The 21,390-nt window shown below is 33.7% G+C and overlaps 2 protein-coding genes across 3 annotated transcripts in view; one reads left to right on the top strand and one right to left on the bottom strand.

The window, feature by feature from the left end:
• Nucleotides 1–1,034: 1,034 nt before the first annotated feature.
• Nipsnap (protein nipsnap) lies at nt 1,035–8,750 on the top strand. Its single transcript, XM_074142787.1, has 6 exons — nt 1,035–1,093; nt 1,169–1,272; nt 4,173–4,367; nt 4,576–4,744; nt 6,120–6,387; nt 8,212–8,750. Exons 2-6 carry the CDS (start codon nt 1,190–1,192, stop codon nt 8,358–8,360), a joined length of 864 nt encoding a protein of 287 aa, XP_073998888.1. The 5' UTR covers nt 1,035–1,093; nt 1,169–1,189; the 3' UTR covers nt 8,361–8,750.
• An 809-nt stretch (nt 8,751–9,559) lies between these two features.
• The window catches only part of cert (ceramide transfer protein), a 30,530-nt gene continuing 18,699 nt past the window's right edge, over nt 9,560–21,390 (bottom strand). For both annotated transcript variants that reach the window (XM_074142778.1, XM_074142779.1), the window contains exons 7-10: nt 19,562–19,787; nt 19,098–19,300; nt 17,070–17,202; nt 9,560–11,067 (exon numbers count right to left, since the gene is read on the bottom strand). In XM_074142778.1, coding sequence (XP_073998879.1) covers nt 10,940–11,067; nt 17,070–17,202; nt 19,098–19,300; nt 19,562–19,787 — 690 coding nt within the window. In that variant the 3' untranslated portion in view covers nt 9,560–10,939. The remainder of the gene's footprint in view (nt 11,068–17,069; nt 17,203–19,097; nt 19,301–19,561; nt 19,788–21,390) is intronic.

Genomic DNA, 21,390 nt, shown 5'->3' with positions numbered 1-21,390 from the left:
CAACATAATTTGCAAGAACCTACTGCGGAGAGATTCGAACATTTGAAGAGTTCTGCCAGATTAAGACGAACCTTTTACGTACTCAATGGTAATGTTATTTCACGTTAGAGAGGTGATTATCAGCTGTATCAAATATGTACCTGTCAAAATGTCAATGTTACTACATTAACTCCACAAGTTTAACAGAAATGCTCTGTTCACGTTACCATTCTTTAGCGCATTAGAAATTTTAATTACAGTTTCAACGGTTTATTGTGTTTTTTGACTTCGTTTTATAAAAATTTAAAGTGCTTCGCACAATGGTTGAACACATTTTCTTTAATGAAATGGGAATAATGCGCGTGAAAGTGAATTATAATAAAATATGAATTTTGTGTTTTCAATCATTAGTAATAATCAGGCTATGACTAATTTAGTCAAAAAATCATTAATTAGACATACTAAATTATGCCGAAAGCAGTTGCTTGAGCTAGTATATAGGCTGAAATTCTGTTTAACAAAATATGTAAAAAGAAAACCTAATAAGGGTGATCAGGCGTCTGATGCTAGGTAAAAAAGATAGAAATAAAGAGATAAAAAGGAAATATGCTAATAAATGACAAATTTTTGTTTTTATTCTTGCTTATTCAAGTAAAGGATGGGTTTTTAATTATTTATTTATTAGTTTTAATTATTAGCTTGATAAATGTAAAACAAGTTTATACAATTATTTCCATTTAAATTTAAAGGTGTTTTTTATTTTTTTGTAAGAAAATCAGTATTTTCTTTTATACACCCCATAAACGGTATTGACAGTCAGGTAGTTGTTTGAATTACCCTGGCATTGTTGTAATTTTGAAATTTGTTTGGGGGGGGCTTCAGCTTGACAGGAACAAAATGAAAATAATCGATACCTTGTGAAAACATATATTTTAATAATAAGTAGATGAAGTATAATGTAATTACTTTTTTACAAAAGGGCTGATATATTCGATAATGATAAAAAAAAAAGAATTGGGGTAATATAAAAACATAAACAAAGCCAAACTGTTTGTTGAGGTGGAGGTTACAGAAAACAGAGTGCAGCCAGAACTGGTTACAGTTAGATACGAGTGTTAGTTTACATGTAAATCCGAGCGCAGTATTATCAGATCAAGGCTATTTTCTAACCAAATCTTATCTTCCGCAGATAAATAGTGTCTCACAGAGAATGATACCGGTCAAGTATAGCAATACCATGTTATTAAATAATCTCATCAAATCACATATTAGTCGCCATGTACAAATGTTAAGGTATATAGTATTTTTTTTTTCAGTTTTAATGATTTGTATTTCTATATTAAATCAATTACACATAATCGACAGTTTAGATGTCAAATAATTGGGATTTTTTGTGTTAGTTTCTAATGGTTCTGATCCAAAATAAAAAGAGCAGGAAAATGAAACCTGTGTTTGTGTAATATATAATTTTTTCATTAATTGAGGTTAATTAAATAATAATTCACTGCTGTTTTCCTATATCTATTGTATCCCTTTACTGGTGTTTGTGCAGTACCTAAGTCTGGAAAAAGGCTATCAGATAAAGGAGATGTATTGAAATCTCCTTTACTTCCCTAACGTAACTTCTTCTGAGGTCCTTTAGACGATAATGCCCAGTCAAGAAACTGTCATTATGCAAAACCTAGTTACCTTTTGAAATACAGAGGCTATGTGAGCAGTGACTTTAAAGGCAAATCGGTAGCAGTTACTTCAAACTTGAAAAAAGTAAAAACAAAACTGAAGTATTAACAAAAATAAATAAAATAATAATCATACTGTTTTGGGTGCTGTTGAAAAATATATATAAAAACACTTTTTATAATTATATCGTGCTTGTAAGTTATACAAAATAAAAAAGAACTTTTTAAAAATGTTACTATTACAATATAAACAGCTAGAGCCTTTGGGGACAGACAATCCTAATATAATGCGAGGAAATATTCAGGCTAAAAAAGAAAAATGAACGTCTTTGATTTGAAGGATAAATTAAAGGAATTGAAATTATAATATTCTGGCTACAAAAATGATTTTGTAGAACGATTAACTAATCATTTATCACGTATGCATGGAACTATTCCTAATGATTATGATAGATTAGATGAGGATGTTGATGAAGAAAATGATGTGTAATGTGTAGTTAAGGAAAAGAAAATGATAGGCACAAACAGATTTACCATGAAAGATGTTAAAATTTCTTTACCAAATTTTAATGGCTATTGCCGCTAACCTCTAGAGAAATGGTCATCAGACTTTAAAGTTTTGGCTATTTTTTTTAGAATGAAGTGACCTCGAACAATTATTTATGGCAAACTGATAGTAGTAACAGAGATCAGCTAAACAATTTGTATCCGAATTCAGACCAGAAGTTAATACAAATACATGCCCAAGTGATCAAACGTAAAAGGCGTCCAATGAGAATGTAAGGCAGTACATGAATGCATTGCAGGAAATAGTAAGTCAGGATTACGTTGAGGAAGAGGCATTGCTCCATTATATCGTTGACAACATTCAAGCTGATGATGGAATGAAGCGGTACTTTATTATGCCTACAACTTGATATTTACGCAACGTGGGAGAACGTAGTAGCACGACAAGACCAGCTAAGAAAGAAGCAACGATAGAAACAGTAAAGGCCAGACTTAAAGCCAGAAGAAGTTACTTTGTGGCTCAGTTGAGCATGAGGTGAACAATTGTTCCAATAAAAGTAAGGGTCCAAAACGCTTCAAATGTAAGAAGTATGGAGGCCGAAGTGGAAGATTAAAGAAGCTTTCACCAAGGCAAAAAAGGGACCTCTATAACCAGTAATATTGAAATGGAAAGTTAGTGATTTAGAGTGTACTTATTGTTACAGGAAGCGACGTGAGCCTCATGAGAGAAAGTATTAATGACAAATAAGGGGAGCCATCTTCAATGCCTACTGGGTCATCCCATGTCAACTAACAGATCATTGACAGGATTTGGAATCACAACCATTAAGCTGTTTGTTTTCGTTAAGCCGTTGCGCATATTGATTTTAACGATAAAGTGCATTCTACAGAAATGTTTGTGGTGCCACAAGCTGCAGCTAACTTTCCCATCATTATTGGTAATGAACTTCTAAATGATTTAGAATAGAAAGAAGCCATCTGCTCTACCTAATCCAGATGAGCAATAAGGACGAGACAACTAGATTGGAAATGTTGATTGCAAGGAGGAGATTGATGTGTTTGGTAGCAATAAAAAAACGATTGATTACTTATGGTAAGAAGGTATTTTAGAGAAGAAGCAAAGAACAAAGAATGTACTAGGTTGAATTTAGGTCGTACCAGTCAGTGTACAAACAGATATAAGAAATGCTCATGAGAATCCCCAACTTTGGCGTTAAGAAAATAGTCGAGCAAATTAAGGAAGAGTATTATATAATTAATCAGCTCAGCATATGATGAGGAACGAGAAATCTTGTGACGCAATGTCATTCTGAAAATATCGAAAATAAAAGAAGAAAAGCATAAGAGTGCAATAAGAAACGAAAGCAATAAATACAAATTAAAGGACATTGTCGCAATAGAAGGGACACAGTTTGGCCCAGGCCTGAAAACTGAAATTTCTAGGGCCCTATGAAGTTTCAAGAGTTATGCTTTTTTGAGTTGGAGTTGAACCGCAGAGTACATTCTCAATTGCGGACCCTGTAAAGCATTATGGAAAGTTATATTGTCAGGGACTGTGGGCCTGTCAGAAATGGCTGAATGTGGGAAAAGAGAAAGAGAAGAATAGAATGAGAGGTGTTGGGACGGAAGAAAAGATGTTAGAGAGAGCGATCCGTTTGAATTGAGCAGTTGTTATCAAGTTTTACTGGATGAATATGTTCCTTTTTTTAAGTTGCTCACAGTTGCTTAAATTAATTTGTTTTTCTAAAGTTGCTAGGTTGTATTTCATTTATTTTCTAATTGAACTGATGACTTTGATATAAAAGATCGTTCGGGATTTTTGTTGTTTTTAGAAAAGGTGCTTAAGTGTTGTATTTATTGAATCAGTTTGAGCTATATTTTGAAAGTTCTTTAAAGCAGTGATTTTTGAAGTTATTTCAAATAAAAGCCTTCTTTATCAAATCCTACGTACATACATCTAGGATTTTTGTTTACACCTGAGTGAAGTTGAGATTTTATGATCTGTAGGTTGATTAGTTCTGGGCAAGGATTAAGTCAAGCGGCGCAGGATGCCAAGGAAGGCTGGCTGAGCAAATTGCTGGTTCGGCGAATCGAGCCCACCAAGGAGCCGCACTCGCGCATGCTTTCCGACAAAGATATCATCTACGAATTGCAAACTCACAATGTCAAACCTGACAGCAGGAGTAATTACCTGTCAAATTAGTAGGTATTTTTCCTATTTTTATAATTAATTTTATAAAAAATCATTAAAAAGTTAGGTTAAATTAGAAATTAAAAGTTATCTTTAGGCGATAGACCAACTCTTGGGCTGCCCAAAATCTTTATGGGGTGATTATTTTCAACTTATGCATTTTTTTTTTTTTGGAATTACATTAAAATTGAATTTACAATTATAAAGATTTGATTATAGTGAAAACACTGTTAGACTGATAGAGTCCAGAAAACAAGAGCTGAACACAGAGTTGGTTGGCTCGTGGACGGTGGAAGTTGGAGACATGGACCAGATCTTGAATCTTTGGAAACACACCGGCGGCTTTGCGGGCATCGATAAGGCCAATTATCTCTTAGCTGCTGACAAGGTCACGTAGTAAATATTATTAATAATTTTTATTTTTCTGAGTAAATTCTCTCTAAGAGTACGAAAAAAATGTGATCGTGCAAAATTTTCTCAATTTGGGTTTTCTTTAGAGTTAAATACTTCGAGATTCCCAGAATAAGAAATATTCTGAACGTCAATACTGGTACTGAATGTCAATATCTCGAAAACAAAATCAAAGCAAAACGCTCTAACTTGCTAAGCTGTTTTGAAGCAGATGTTGCCTTCAGTAAGCTTCGTTTACGAAGTTATCTATCCAGAAAATTTTATATTTTTCTTTTAGCAATTTTTTCAAAATTGGCTCCAATGATTTTCTTTCAAATTCTTACTCTTTACTCCCCTAAATACATAACAATTTTATTTGAAACAACTGCAGTGTATCGCTTCCGTAAACTAAATAATATTAAGTAGCATTAAAAGCATTGCTAGGAACCCGAATTGGAAGAAAATCAGTTTAGCGTTTCTTTTTTAGTACACTTCTCTCTCTCTTTTTTAATGTATATATTGGAGAGGAGGTGAGAAAATGCTTTAACTTTAATTAAATTTGGCATACAACTTGTTTATATTAGATTAGAACGGGTCCTTTTTCGAAACCCTGCAGCTTGAAAAGATTTATAATGCCGACACTTTGTAGTTGGGATTGGAGAAACGTCTTTTTTTTTTAAAGGTCTGTGGTTTTCTACTAGACATTAGTCATTATTGCAAAGGGTCATGTATTAACCCTTCTGATATTGAAGTACTAGAAATCAATCAATCCACAAAATAAGGGTTGTGAGCCAGCCACGAGTGACAAGTGATAAAAGTGTGGTTAAAAAGTGAAGGCTATCTCTCTATTGATACGCAATCTGTCTGCACTATGTGTAATTTAAATAAGTATGAAACTCTAGAACATGTCGCATTTATTAACCAATTAGGTGCCACTGTCAATCAGAGTTTGTTAGCGAAAATAATTTTAATAAATTTCTAATTATTCAAAATAAAGACCACCTAAATTAAGATCTTTTTCGCTTAATGAATAAATAAATATTACTTTCTAATATTCAATTTCAGTTTTTATTTACGTACCTCTTTTTTTGGAAAAATATTTTTACTTAAATTAAGTTTAATTAAATAACATTCAATTAATATTATTTTTATTTCATTGTTTTATAAAATTGTTGACTCAAATCATTTCCGTCTTTCTTCACGCTCTTAGGCTGGTAGGAATAAGTTAAAATTAAAAACCAATCGATCTTCTGAATCTCAAGGAAGCTTGACGGGATATTTTATTCACAAAATTTGTCAATTAAAATTGCAATCCTTGTAGAAATAAGTTTAATGATTGGTAATAATTGATCTAATATCAGTTTTGATTGCAGGAGTATGTAAAACTTGAGGCGATCCGGGGTAGTTACCTGAGGTCCAGGCATCTACAGTACCTGCTGTCTTTCAGTTATTGGCCGCAGATTGCTTTGAGGAAAGGAGCTAATATTTACGAAATTAGAAGCTACAGTCTTAAACCGGGCACCATGATCGAGTGGGGCAACAACTGGGCTCGAGCCATAAACTACCGACGCAACAATGCTGAAGCTTTCGCCGGCTTCTTCTCCCAAGTGGGCCGCTTGTATAATGTCCATCACATATGGTGTAAGGCGTCATCGCTACATTGTTTCCATTTTTATTACTTGGCTTTTACTCCTAGTTAAAGGAAGTGTTGCGATCATGACAATTTTTTTGTTTAATGAGAAGTGCATGTTCAAAGGTCCCGTTTATTCGAAACGTTGCTGTGATCAATCACACGATTCTCCTTTTGCTGAAGTTTATTACAATCAAATTGACAAATTCCCTTGAATTCTGACTTATACAGAGCGTACAGCTGCCCTTAACTTAAGTAAAAAAGTAAACTAAAGTTTTTTTTTTCATGCGGGCTCTACGTCGACTACCAAATTAGGTGTCGTGGACGGAGGCAACTAACTAATATATTTCACTAATAATTTCTCGTATTAACCATTAAATAAAATCCAAGGTGTAGAGGAATCGAACCTAGTACCACAATCCATCTCAGCTTTGCGGACCGTAATTAAGCGGTGTAAGCTTGCCATAAGTTTCACCTCAATCGTTTGGTTACACATTTCCTTTATCCTGGCATGTCCAGGTACCAAAAAGAGCTTCACATTAATTACTTCTCTGAGCATTATTTGGACATAAGTTCCAAACTGAGTACCATTTAGTGTATTCACTATTAGTTGGACTACCTACCCACTTTTATTTGAAACATTTTTTCGGAGAAAATCATTGTAAGGATTGTGGAGGAAGAGGTGAATTACAAATTCATGTAATGTGCCATTTTGTTTTTTGTACGGTTTTAAAAATAATATTAAAAAGTAGTCTTCCTTAATTTTTATTTTATTTAATAATTTATTAATTTTAAATTCTATTGTTCATAAAAGCCTTTGAAGTGTTTGTAGGCCTGTGTATTTTATTTAAAAAACAATTATCAGCAAATACAGTGTAGAGGGTACTGTGAGGAAGTGGAGAGGTGCTGACATGTCATGCTCCATTTATAACTACATACATTTATGTTTATTTTAACTACAGTACACTTTCATTATAGTGATACTGTGTAATTTTTTTTTTGCCATGGAGACCCTGGGCTTCCTCGACAATCTCCTTCCAAACCTCCCTGTCTTGCGCCTTAACTCGCAATCTTCTAATACCCAATTCACGGATATCCTCCTCTACATCCTCCAACCATCTCATTCTCGTCCTGCCCCTCAATCTTCTGCCACCTAGGTGACCATCCATTGCTTTCTTGGGCATTTTTTCTTTTCCCATTTTTTCTACATGCCCAATCCACCTCAATCTACTGGCTTTTACTACTCCCACTATTTCCGGTTCGTGGTACAACTCCCTCAGTTCTGTGTCGGATCTCATTTTCCACTTGTCACCATCTCTCACAGGACCATATACTTTTCTTAAAACCTTACTTTCCCAGGTATTTAATTTTTTTTCCTGCTTTTTCGTTAACACCCAGGTTTCTGCTGCATAGGTCACTGCAGGTCTTATTACGGTTTTGTAAATATTTATTTTGATTTCTTTCAAAACCATTTTGCTTTTTAAAACATTGCAATGTGCTGCATAGTACTTGCTGTGTAATGTTGAAGCTTATTAAAATATTTAGTAAAAATACAAAATTTTAAAATTACAAGATTTTCAGTATAAGAATGTGGTACCTAGGTAATCACCTGAGTTAGAAAAGTGGCTCCCTGAATACTATTGTATGACCAGGTTAATTCAAAATACAGATAAATTGCAGGAGATTCAAATTTGATATTTGGGTTAGGTGTGATCTGATTCGACAGTAAGGTAGCCGTTTAAATCAGCTAACTACTTCATTGGATTGGTCAAATTTTGTTTAAGCTTTTTATGTACATTAAGAAGATGAAACATATTATTCTTTTTGATTTCCAGGTTACAAGGACCTGCACAGTCGAAAAGAGACTCGTGAGAGTGCGTGGCGATTGCCTGGCTGGGACGAATGTGTCGCCTACACGGTTCCCTTGATTAGGGAAATGCATTCTAGGATTCTCTATCCTACTAAATTTTCACCCACTCAATGAATATTTTGTAATTGATACTATTATTTCTACTTTTAAGTTGTTATTATTATTAATTATTATTACCATTACTACTTTTATCTCACAATGAACAAGATGAGGCCATTCTGTCTGTTTGCTGAGGGCCCTCAACGCCGATGTCTCATCCAGCATGAAAAATTCCATAACTTACATTTTTTTAAAAATTCGAGTTAAACGTACAACAAAGAATTTTCATTCTCCTAACTCAATATGTTTGTGTTTTTGTATGTTTTAGCTATTAAGTCTGATTGTTGAGTTTAGTAGTTGATATAAGACTGGTACCTAACAAAACATTTTGCTACATACATGTTCTCTCATACGAATACAATGTGTACAAAATAATATAGAAATTATCATTATTATTATTATAAAGAGTTTTATTCTTCTTGAATAGCTTAATCAACCATTAAGTAAAATTGAGACGCGAGACTCAGAACTGCATGAATTAGCATGTCCATCTATTTTGTCATGTTGAAGAGAGGCTGCGTGTTCGACTTAGTCACCCAGTGTAATGAGGAACCGGCGAATAATTGCTGAAATGTTACGCTTTCGTCTCTAATTGGTGTCTTATTACCTCTGATAAAGGACTCATCAAAATCTAATCTGAAGCACAAGTTTTAACTCAGTGTCATTCTGAAGTTCCAAAATTTCTAGCTCCAGTTCTTACTGACCCTTACGTTTACTTCTACAAAATCTGTAAGCGTAAGCTATTTCTGTCGTTCAACGTGCAAGTAAAATGAGTGGTAAAAAAACTAACCTCTAAAACGATGTTGCAGCAGTTGAAATCTCATATAATTTGTTTCTGAAGCATTTTAAAGCAATTAATAAATGAGAAATTAAATTTACTTACATCTTTATTTTTTTTAGTCTTTTTTAATTTTTTGTTTTGTATTTCATACTTGGAAAATAGAGATACTTTTCAATATGCAGACACGATATCTACAAAATCAGTTTCGATCAATGAATATAGAGAAGTTTTCATTTTAGAATAAATTTTGCGTTTTCTGTTGTACTTTTGAAGATAAGAGAATTCAACTATTCCACAATAATTATGAGGAAACGAAAAAATAACTAATTTCAGCTTAGTTAGTCAAATAATGCTGGGAATCCTTGTTTTAAAGGATTTAAGAGGGATGTAGTGTGATATTGAAAAAGGTATTTATTTGACAGAAACGCGTAAAGAGAGACTGTAAAATGCTATCTATTTATAAAGCGAGTAGCACAGCTGAGCAACATTTGTACAAAAATTCAACGATACACGGTATTTTTACAACTTGCATAGAAATTTTATAAATTATATATATAATTATCTTTTCTTTTTACACCTTTTTTAATAGTTTTTCCAACATATAAAATGCTTGAACAATATAACAACATTTAAACATTACAAAACTAAATCTTAAAACCAAGGAAGGCTTTTTTAATCACTGATTTGTCCGCATAACTAAGGATGCATTGATTTAGTGAGTCCAACGGTCGCTACATCAGAAAAAACAGCGTTGATTACTTTCTGGCGTTCAAATCGCTAGTGTTTAACCACTAACTGGGATCTTCATTCTCAGCCCAAACGTTTTGATTAATGATTTTTGGGACCAGCTGAGTACAAAAAGCTGCAATGTATTTGACTTCTTAAAAAATAATAATATAGGGAAAGGATTAGCTTAGAGGTTAGCGAAACAGATTTTACGTGGAGATCCCGGGTTTAGATCCATTTGCTGGGGCTTTAAATTTTCTCTTCCCAGGACTTTCTTACAGCTCACAGTCCGATAGTGTTGTCTGTAACGAGAGAACACGTCCGGAGGATGGCAGTGCCCTGACAAAAGCTCCTTGTGCCAATATCCTCAGGTATACACTTCTATTAAAATGAATTTAAAAAAATTATGATACAAGGCACCCCTTACTCGGAAGACAGGGAAACTGTACTACACTAATAATAGTGATCAAGTTATCGAAACTTTTTAGAACTGCTCAGGAATCCTTTACAGTAAATTTCCCTTTAAGTAATAAAATAAAACTTATCACTGCCAAACTCCGTGTAAGATATATATATATATATATATATATATATATTAGAGTGATAAGACGTGAGAAGTGGATTTACCGAGCGAAATTACTAATACTAGAGGGTCAGTGATTTGATTGTGATTAAAGTTTCTTGAACTATGAAGAAGTAATTTATCAAGAATTCGTTATCGATTCGTTGTAAGAATGAAGCCCACATTATAATTATAAATTAATTTCAGCAGACTTAGCTGCCAACATTAAACGCTAAAATTAGACATTTAATCATATGCATCCTTCAGTTCTTATAATTCAAGAGGTACAATAATTCATTATATTTGTTTAGAGAAACAGAAGTGCCTATGCTTGAAGTGGAAAACCCAGGTAAAAAGTTAAGGTTTGTTAAGGCGTCCCAAATTTGGAATCCACAGCTAAAACAATCCTTTTTTTTCTACCCACTAGGGCAACTTCAGCACCCATCAAAAATTTGTCTTAAGAGCATTAATTTATAGAATTGTTTACAAAATATGATACAATGATATCTTTAATTGATTATTTATTTAATACATGATTGGTTTGTTTTGAGTCTGACTGACTACGTAGGCGGTGAATCGTTTCAAGAACTTAGGATACTCGCGCTTATAGACGGCTCGTAGGGCTGATGCAGGCACCCAGCCTCCTGGATTCACTGTACACAAAGCACAACATAGACATTAGTTTATGTATAAGCTGTCAACATTTCTCAATGAAGCAGGTCTGAAAATAAACACCTCACTAGTTAGAGACATAAACAAAACATACGCACCAGAAGAGGATAAATTTTAACTTTAGTGAGGTAATACTTTGTTACCTTCACTTTACGTCTTTTTTTAACGTCTGTTTTCTGCTGTTTCTTTAACCCTTTCCAGCTCGATGATGCCATATGGCATCACTAGTTTAAAATGTATTATTTCTTGCTTAATTTTGACCAAATAATATAATTGGCATCATTTTAGTTTTCTTTCATGCCTGTTGGGGCAGCACAAGTCGTAATTTTTACATAATTCTTGCCCGCGAAAATATAATATGTTTTTATTTCATTGTTGTCAACCACCAGAAAATCGTCTTCATTACAGTTGTATTTGTGAATTTTTTTTTGCATTTTTTAAAGCTTTTTTGTTTCTTAATTATTTGTTTTTGTAGAAACTAAGTGTTATTTATCTTGAATTAGGTATGTTTCAATTTATTTAACTTATATTTATTTGTATAATCGAAATTTTAAAAATGAGTCCATATGGACTCTTTGAGCAAAACTTGACTATTAACCATTCTATTTTTTTTATTACATAGGGTATATTCTGACCTGTTTTTTTTAACATGGAGCGCATGTATACACCCGAAGAAGCTATAAAGATTATATTAGACGGTAATTGGTCAGATGTTGACTTAGAATCTTCAGATTCTGAAGATGAACAAATTGGGGAAGTTGATGCCAACGCGAATTTACCCCCAAAAAGAGACTCTAATTATACCACTTTACCAAATGAAGATGAGTTTTTTACTGAGGATGAAAGATCAGCTAGTTCGGAAAATATTTCAGGAAACCCTTCCAATAATTTGCAGGATCCTGTTTTACCAACCCCTGAAGCAAAAAAGAAACCTCCAAAATTATTACGCGGGAACAATATTAGTTGGGTACCAGTTAGGGATGATTTTCACTTGAATTGTACTAATTTTTCTTTCAATAAAAAACACAATATCACTTATGGATGTGACAAGCCCATAAATTATTTTCAACTCTTTTGTTCGAATGAAATTTTAAAAAATTTTGTGGAGCAATCTAATTTATATTCTGCTCAAAAGACTGCCCAATCTATTGGCACCACAATTAATGAAATAAAAAAATTTTGGGTATAAACATCATGAGCGGAATTGTAAAAATGCCAAGCTATAGAATGTATTGGGCCAGAGATACCAGGTATCCTTGCGGATGCAATGAGCAGAAATCGTTTCGACAAACTTCGCACATTTTTCCATGTGAATGACAATACAAACTTTATCTCTGATCCAAATCACCCTAATTACAATAAATTGTACAAAATTCAACCATTCCTAGATGGAATAAATAAAGTTTTAATTATTTTCATTCTTGCTAACTGGTGCCCAATGATGCCATATGGAATCATTTTCCAAAAAATGTTCAAAACATTCAAAATGGAAAAAAATATTTGATTTGTTCATTTTAAGCATTATTTATTGCAGTAAAAAAAGTTTGTTTTTTTTCTCTCTCTGTATAATAATTCGGTCCGGAAAGGGTTAATAGTTGTGATCACTTTTGAGCTCAAATACTTTTTAATTACATTGTTGGATACTTTTTAAAGAATAATTTTTTTACTGTTTAATGAGTAATATTTAAGACATAGACAAAGAGGAAGTGGGTGACGAATGAACGGATCTTCATACAATAGCGACTTCAGTATTAAAACTGTCCGGTAGGACAGTTGTATAAGGATTGATCGTCAAAAAGTGCACGAAAAAGCGTAACGTTAAAAAACACCCAAATTTGACAATTTTTTTCTCTTTTTCTATAAAAGATAAAATTCCCAAATTTTCTTTAAAATGTAGGGCAAACCCTCCTTTATAACTGTAATTTTTTTGCAACCCCCCAGACCTAATAGATTTCGAGAAAAAAGTTGCCGAAAATGAGCAAAAACGGCATTTTCAGAAATTGTTGTTGTTGTTCTTCTTCTTCTTCTTCTTCTTGTTGTTGTTGTTGTTGTTGTTGTTGTTACCTTTTTTGTAAACTACGTAGCGCCTAAACGCGTGAACCGATTTTCATGAATGAGGTGACATTCGATTCGGAATTTTATGTAGATGTGCCTTTTGGGGGTCTCGACGCTGTACACCGAATTAGAGAGGAGTTAGCCCCCTTTATGTAAGGCCCCCTTCAAAATTATTATTATTACTAATTACTCTGTAAATCTTAGCCCGATTTTGATAAAATTTGGTAGGATGATAGAGTTAGGGCTCCCCTACGTAACATTAAAGCGGCGATCTGCTCTTACACTAGTTAAGGGGAAGTATAGCAATCGTTTCAAATTATCGACAAGTGAACTGATTTTCATGAATGAAGTGTCATTCGAATCGAAATTTTGTACAGATTTGCACTTTAAAAGTCTCGTCGCTACGCCTTATATGGAGGGGAGTTTGCCCCACCCAAGTAAGGCCGTTTCTAAAACTATTATTACCAATATTTCTATAACGCTTTGTCCGATTTTGATAAAATTTAGCACGAAGAAGTGATTAAAGCTCCTCTACATGGCTGTGAAGTGCCATCATGCTCTTACACCTACTAAGAGGAAGTACTGAAATCGTTAAAATTATCAATGGGTGAAACTATTTACATTAATGAATTGTCGTTCGATTCAAAATCTTTGCCTCTTTGCCTTTTAGGGAGAAGTACTGTAATCGCCCGTTTATTTTTCTTACTCCTCTTAAAAGGAAGGTCTGAAATCGCAGTTTAAATTTGCTTTTTACGTACAAATACCTTCCTATTTTATATAAAAAGGCTTTCTCAAAAAAATTGTTATTGAGGATGGTTTGGGGACCGCAACTATAATCATTCTTTAAAAAGATCTCTCCAGTGGTAGTTACGGTTACTACTTAACACCTTATCAGGTTATAATGATAGAATTGCTTATTCCAAATTTAAAAAAAACAGTAAAGCAGATATGTAACTTAGCAAAATAGACAAAAATGAAAATCTATCCAAAAGGTACAAAAATCTCCTTAACAAAAACTTACAGTTTAAAAAGTTAAGTATAAGGGTTGATTAAACGCCAAAAGGTACACAAATCAGCAAGTACCCAACATTTCATTCAAGCTTAGTTGATATAATTTAAGTAATTTTGCTGCATTAACTTTTCCTTCACATTTTTTAGAATTTATTAGATGTCACAGACCCTTATGCTGGCCATTTTCATCTACAAAAAATTTGTTCAAGTAGCACTGTAGATTGACTGTAATATCTATTAATCTATAATAATCAAACTATTAATTACAGGTTAAAAAGAAAACGTTATAAAAAATAAAAAAAAATACGAGGCTACAAAATTTAAAAACTTTTTTAAAAAAATGCTTACACCAACATACATCAATGATTTCGATTATTTTATTTTTAATAAAAATCGTCTGTTTAAGTTTATTCTTCGATTAAAGTAATTGTTACTTTATGAAGTAGTCAAACGTTTATAATAATAGGTAATAATTATCTGGCTTTATCGCAAATAATATAGTTTTCTTCAATCACACTCTCAATGTAGCTGTTCTTCTCACAATGGTATATATATGTTATGTAATATAAAATAAATAAGTATTGCATACTTTTAGGACAGCTAATTATTCCAGTATTTTACTGTAAGTAAAATTAAATTACAATTGAGAAATGAATAATTGTTGTTGAATAATCTACTTGTTATTAACTGTGTGTTATTTGTGCTCACGAATATTTCGGTAAGACGAATTCAAGTCTGAAATATTGTTTTAAATCCTCCGTGATTCAAATTTAAACAGTAGCCGACTCTAACTTTGTCTTTTTCTACTTTAACATGCATGTATAAGATGTGACAACTTCAGAATAAAGGGCATATTAAAGATAAATCAGAAGAATAATTTGGAATAGAATTAAAATAAAGTACCTATTTAATAACGAAGATATAATATACATTTTATCATAATTATAACCAAATAATATTATGAACGAACTGGCCAGCATAAGGGTCTGTGACATCTAATAAATTCTAAAAAATGTGAAGGAAAAGTTAATGCAGCAAAATTACTTAAATTATATCAACTAAGCTTGAATGAAATGTTGGGTACTTGCTGATTTGTGTACCTTTTGGCGTTTAATCAACCCTTATACTTAACTTTTTAAACTGTAAGTTTTTGTTAAGGAGATCATATAATAGCACTTCCAGCAGCTGACCCTTAGATATTCTCTTTCTAGGGGATTCTAAAAGCTCACGGTCTGGTGATAGTCAGTTTTGTCTAGAACGAGAGAACACTGACCGAGGCCTGCAGTGCACAGAAAAAGCTCCGGGCGCCAATGTTTTCAGATGTTGACGCACCTTAATACAAATAAAAAAAAAAAAAGCGACTTAAATACAGGGCCGTCGGGGGACCCCTGTAGCGATAAGAAGCGAGAGGGAAGTACTAAACCCCTCTCTTCAGGCGGGAAAGTTGTCGGATTCAAACTTCTCTGGAGCCGGAACAGAAAGCAGAATTACAAGAGAACCGATCTCTTTACCAATTGAGAAATCGCTTTTAGTCTGAGTGGATTCTGTCTCCAGGTAGGATCTACACACGTTCTACACGAATAAGAAATTATCCGAGAAGCAACCGTTCTGAACCCTTTCACGGATCCTCCACAGATCCAAAATTAATCACCCCCATAATTCTCATGCAGGTAGAAAGCATGAGAACATCGTAGGCAGACTTCTATACAAGTAAAGAAATTCAGGAAGATCCCATAATCTTTTTCCCTTTTGCATAAACACACCTTTCATATTTATATTTTATTTATCGAAGACACGCAAATATCATGTCTATATATATTTTATGATTTAAGGCATCTTAGGTCATTGGCGCCCGCAGCTTTTTCCAGTTCACTGCCGGCCTCCGGACAGTGTTCTTTCGTTACAGACAACACTGTTCATCACCGGACAGTGAGCTGTAAAAAGCTCCTAGAAAGAGAAAATCTAAGGGTCAGCAGCTGGATTCGAACTCTATTTTATTATCGATTTTCTCCTTTCCTGCGTCTTGTAAGAAGAAAGTATTGTGATCGAATAGGTAAATTTTTAATTTTTGTTTCCCACAGGAAATATCCGTTTTGAAGTCCCTATTTATTTACTTGGGTATATCTGGGTAACTGGTGTTTGATTAAGTTAGTAATGAGGCCATACAACAGATTTACGGCCACCTAAAAGATCTAAAGTGTTCCGCGGAACCTTGGTTTCAGAATATTTAGAATTAAAATACTAATAATAATAACAATTTCACTAAAGAAGGGATTAGCTAAGTGGTTAGCGAATACTGGATTCCATCGCGGAGATCACAGGTTCGAATCCAGCCTAGAAGCTTCTTTCTTACAACTGTCAGGTGATAGACAGTTTTGGGGGGGGGCGGTCCCCGAGCGTAAGCTCATACCCGCCCCACGTACACAACTCTACCGCTCAACCAAGCGTCCACACAATGACTCCTCAATACACACAGATCCCGTCAACAAAACTTAACAGCCACAAACAATCACCACAACAATAACAATAACAACAACAGTAGGTGATAGACAGTATTGTTTGTAACGAGAAAACCGTGTCCGGAGGCCGGCATTTCACTGAAAAAAGCTCCGGGCACCAACAATCTCAGACGTAGACGCGCTTTAAATAAAAAAAAATCAAACTGCTTACAATAAGCAAATAAATCACGTGTTTCTAATAAACTATTTTTATTTAATTTTTTTTTTAATTTCTACCTCAAATGGTAGTTGTTCAATAGACTTACGGTGGATAAAATATACAATTATATGAACCATTAGCTTAAGTTTTTTTTTTCGTATTCAAGGGGCATTTAAGGAATTTCCGATAAAAAGAATGAAGTGCAAAAATAAAAATAATATAAAAAAATAATTATTTAAACAACCAAACTCAAACTTACCCACAGAACAATAAGTCACTTTACAGACAATATCGTCTCTGGTCACATGACTGCCTTGCTTAGGAGGCGTGATGAGAGTCTGGCAGTACAAACACACAGTCAACAAAACTCGTACACACTTGCTGCTTTTTGACTGGAAAATTATAAAACAGAAAAAAATAACTATTTATAACAAAATACAAAGAGTTTATCAGGTGAATAAAATTATAAGTTTCAATTTGAAACGTAAATATATAGGGTGACCAAAGTTATATGCTCCACCCAATTTTTTTTAAACGGCGGGAAATTTCGAAAAAATAAAAACCACGTATTTAATCATTTTTAGTCTAGTTTATTTTTAGTGATTGACCCATTTTTTTAAACCCCTGTATCTCGAGATACAGCATCCAACTTTTGTTTTTCAAATGGAACGTTATATTTTTTGTTGCATATTTTTGTAGTATTTGAGCTCCTAAAAACAACAAAAAAAATAATTTTGAAATCGGTTAGGTTTTTCAAAAGTTATGGTAATTTAAAATATGAAAAACAAATTTCAGTTTACTATCAAAATTACGTTATTTATTTTAAAGAATCTGTTCAAACTGGGCACAACCAACGGATAGGCAAGCCAAAACTCTGGACTCCCACGCTTTGGTTGTAGCAGCACTTATGGTAGCGAAGTCAAGATCTAGGCGGGCTAGAGTAATTCGACGTTTCAGATCATCGACTGAAGCCACGGGATTAAGGATACTTTACACTTTATTTTTTAGGTATCCCCACAAAATATAGTCCACTTGGGTCAAGTCCGGAGATCGAGGTGGCCATTGGATGGGACAATGAGTCCTTACGCACTTTTAAGGAAATTTCTGCCCAGCTAACCTCGAACCACTCTCGCCGGGCAACCATCTTGTTGAAAATACATATCTATCCGACGTTGTAGATGAATATCTTCAAGCGGAACTGGCAAAATGTCTCTTAAAAAAAGTTAGATACCTTGCACCAGTTAAGTTCTCCCTGTAGAAGTATGGACCGATTGGTTGATTTCCTAAAACTCCACACCAAACGTTTGTAGAAAAAACAACCTGAACGTCGAATAACTCTAGCCTGCCTAGATCTTGACTTCGCCACCATAAGTGCTGCTACAAGCAAAGCATGGGAGTCCGGAGTTTTGGCTTGCCTTTCCGTTGATTGTGCCCAGTTTGAACAGATTCTTTAAAAAAAAACCGTAATTTTGACAGTAAACTGAAATTTGTTTTTCATATTTTAAATACCCATAACTTTTGAAAAACCTAACCGATTTCAAAAAATTTTTTTTGTTGTTTTTAGGAGATCAAATACTACAAAAATATGCAACAAAAAATATAACGTTCCATTTGAAAAACAAAAGTTGGATGCTGTATCTCGAGATACAAGGGTTTAAAAAAATGGGTCAATCACTGAAAATAAACTAGACTAAAAATGATTAAATACGTGTTTTTTATTTTTTCGAAATTTCCCGCCGTGAAAAAAAAAAGTGGGTGGAGCATATAACTTTGGTCACCCTGTATATGTGAAACGCTAAAACAGGAGAAAATCTTAAGATTAGCAGGCATGTACTCGAACCTTGGTAGTTTGAGCAATTAATTCTCAAAATTTAAAGCGCATCAACATCAGAGTCACCTCAAATAAATTATTGGGAATCACGATTGAGATTGCTCATTAAAGACAAAGCAACAATGGGGAAGTGTTCTTCACTCCGATGAGTGCCAACTTGTGTCTTCAACCAGTAGGCGGACCTGAAAGAGTCTGGAAAAGTCCAGGAAGGAGATTTACCCGGTACACAATTTTTGTTTCCTTAAGTGTCTCTTTCGAAAGAACGACGGTAATAGCAAAACTTCAAGTAGTAAGGTGAAGGAATCATTTGGTGGTGACATACGAATGTATTTCAGTTACTTATAAAACTATACCAACTTAAGAGTTGGTAATATGTCAAGTAAGAAAATAAAAGAGAGAAAACTTTCAAAAAAAATCCACAGACATCCAAACTCTGCATAAAGTACACATACGTACCGGATATTGCGGCAGTTGTGTTGAGTGGTTCACCACGGCCCAAATATCTTGCGCATCATGGTCCTGCGGATCCGATACGTGCGTTATGTGCGACCAAAACAGGGCATCTCTTTGCGCAGTCGGCCAAATACGTTTATGCACTTGTAGGAAAATAAGGGTATCCTCAGATATTTTCTCCACAACTGTCATCTGTTCTAATGTGGCTGTGACAAAAAAAAAAAAATGGAGTTAACATACGACTTTTTTTTTTATAGCAAGGATCTACTTTCTGCGTTTTAATTTTTTAAGTTACATTGATCTACCAATAGTAGACAACTTATTATTACCAAATTGTACTTAAGAGGAATCTGAACAAGTGCGGTGAGAACTCATTCAAAAGTAAGAACAAAAGAAGGGCACACATACATGTGTATAAATAAAACACTTTTACAAACATACTGGCGACAAAATAAAGATCCACATACTTTCCCAATCTTTACGATACTGCGGACTGAAGAAGTAGTGGCACATCTCGCGTCCAGTGACCCTCTTGACGATGTGGCACGCCTTGAGCGGGTCGATCACCAGGCCATTAAGTTCCTCCTCACGACGGTACATCTTCATGTCACCCTCTTCGGCGAACAGCTGCCAACCACCCTCGCCTACGCCCAGGCTGGCATAGTGCATCTGCTCCGTGGTTATTCGCTCGATCTGCAACAATGATGCTGTCTCTACTCACACGAATTTTTCTAACTGTAATTTGTAGCAGGTTGTAACATAAGTCTGTGTTTTCATCCACCAATCCCAACATGATTTCCCACTTATTAATATTAAAGTAGCGGGCTTAAAATACTGCTTTCAGCTGAATGATACTTCTCGGATGTAAGCTGAAAATTCAAAATGTTATATTACTGAGCAAATGCAAGCTGGCTTGCCGTAGCTTGTTAAAGGAGTACTTTTTTCGATTAACCAAAAATACAATATTTTTCAAACAAGAATTCCAAGCTAACTAGAGTAGAATTCGGAAGAGGAAGAAAAAGTATTTATTTACAAAACTAAAGTTACATAAAAGCAATGAAAAAGTATTCATGTTAAAATAAAAATAAACACAAAATATCCTTATAATCAAATTAAGACAAACTTAAGTGCTTCGGTTGATTTCTATATAAATAAATAGTTTGTCATACAAAAGTCTGTCAGTAGAGCCTATGGGCGACATTTAATAAATATTTTATTGCAATAATTTTAATAGGACTTAATATATTCATTACATTATGATTTAATGAATATTATTATTTTGTTATTGCAATCTTTAATGTCTTACTATTTACTATCTCTACATTATTAATATTTACTTTTTTTTTTTAATGATTTAAGGCGCGTCAACATCTGAGGATTTACTACTATTGGAGATTAAAATCTATGAATTAGAATACACCAAAAGTAGCATTAAAAACTAATTAAATAAAAAAAAGAAAGGTAAAAATAAATTCTTCCTTAAATTCAACAATTCAAGCCAATTAACATATGCAGATTTACAGTAGCTCACTAGAGTGATCAAACTTTTGCCATTAAAGCAACCTTTGTCGTTTTTTTTTTTCAAGTGTTTTCTTCGTCTGCCTTGGCTTCAATAGAAGATAGACTATCAGTACGTGGAGACTTGACAGAAGTCAAGTCATTTTGTCAAGCGTCTAGTGGCATTATCAACGTTAGGGGTACTCAAATCCTTAATAATTAATTTATTATATTTTAGTATTGCGTATTTATTAGCAATAAAACATCAAAAAGTTCAAAAGTGCTTCAAAGAGTTTAGGAAATAAAAATTTCCTCGTACGCAACACATCTTTGGGGAAATCCTCAGCAATTTTTATACTGCAACCTTTTAATTTAAAACTGTTTTTTAAATTAATTAATTTTGTGCAATTAAAATCGACTGGAATAACAGTCAACAAAGCCAAGACAATGGCCAGAGATAGGGACGGATGGAAACTTTTTTTGCAATCCTCTACACTGCAAGGTAGAAGAGGAAGAGAATAAGTAAGTAAGTAAGTAAAATCGGACGAGCTCTGTTATCATGCCGTACTCCTAGCCTTCTTATATAGTCAAAATGTGATCAACTTAGAATTAAATTTAAATTTTTATTTAAAGTCGAGCAAATAAATCATTCCAAGTCCCAATAGCTATTAAATTCGTCCAAAATGCTAAAAAGTACCAAATTTCTTTACAACTATTTAACCTCGAATCTGTCATTAATATCATTTATACTTTCCTGAATACTAACTGTTAATTTGCGCTAAGCCTCCGTATCGTTTTT

This window comes from Rhodnius prolixus, unplaced genomic scaffold, assembly GCF_049639745.1.
Source record: "Rhodnius prolixus isolate KJV_2025 unplaced genomic scaffold, Rpr scaffold_12, whole genome shotgun sequence".
NCBI classification, from domain to species: Eukaryota; Metazoa; Arthropoda; class Insecta; order Hemiptera; family Reduviidae; genus Rhodnius; species Rhodnius prolixus.
Note: the sequence above shows the minus strand (reverse complement) of the source record. Positions and strands in the feature narration are given on the sequence as shown.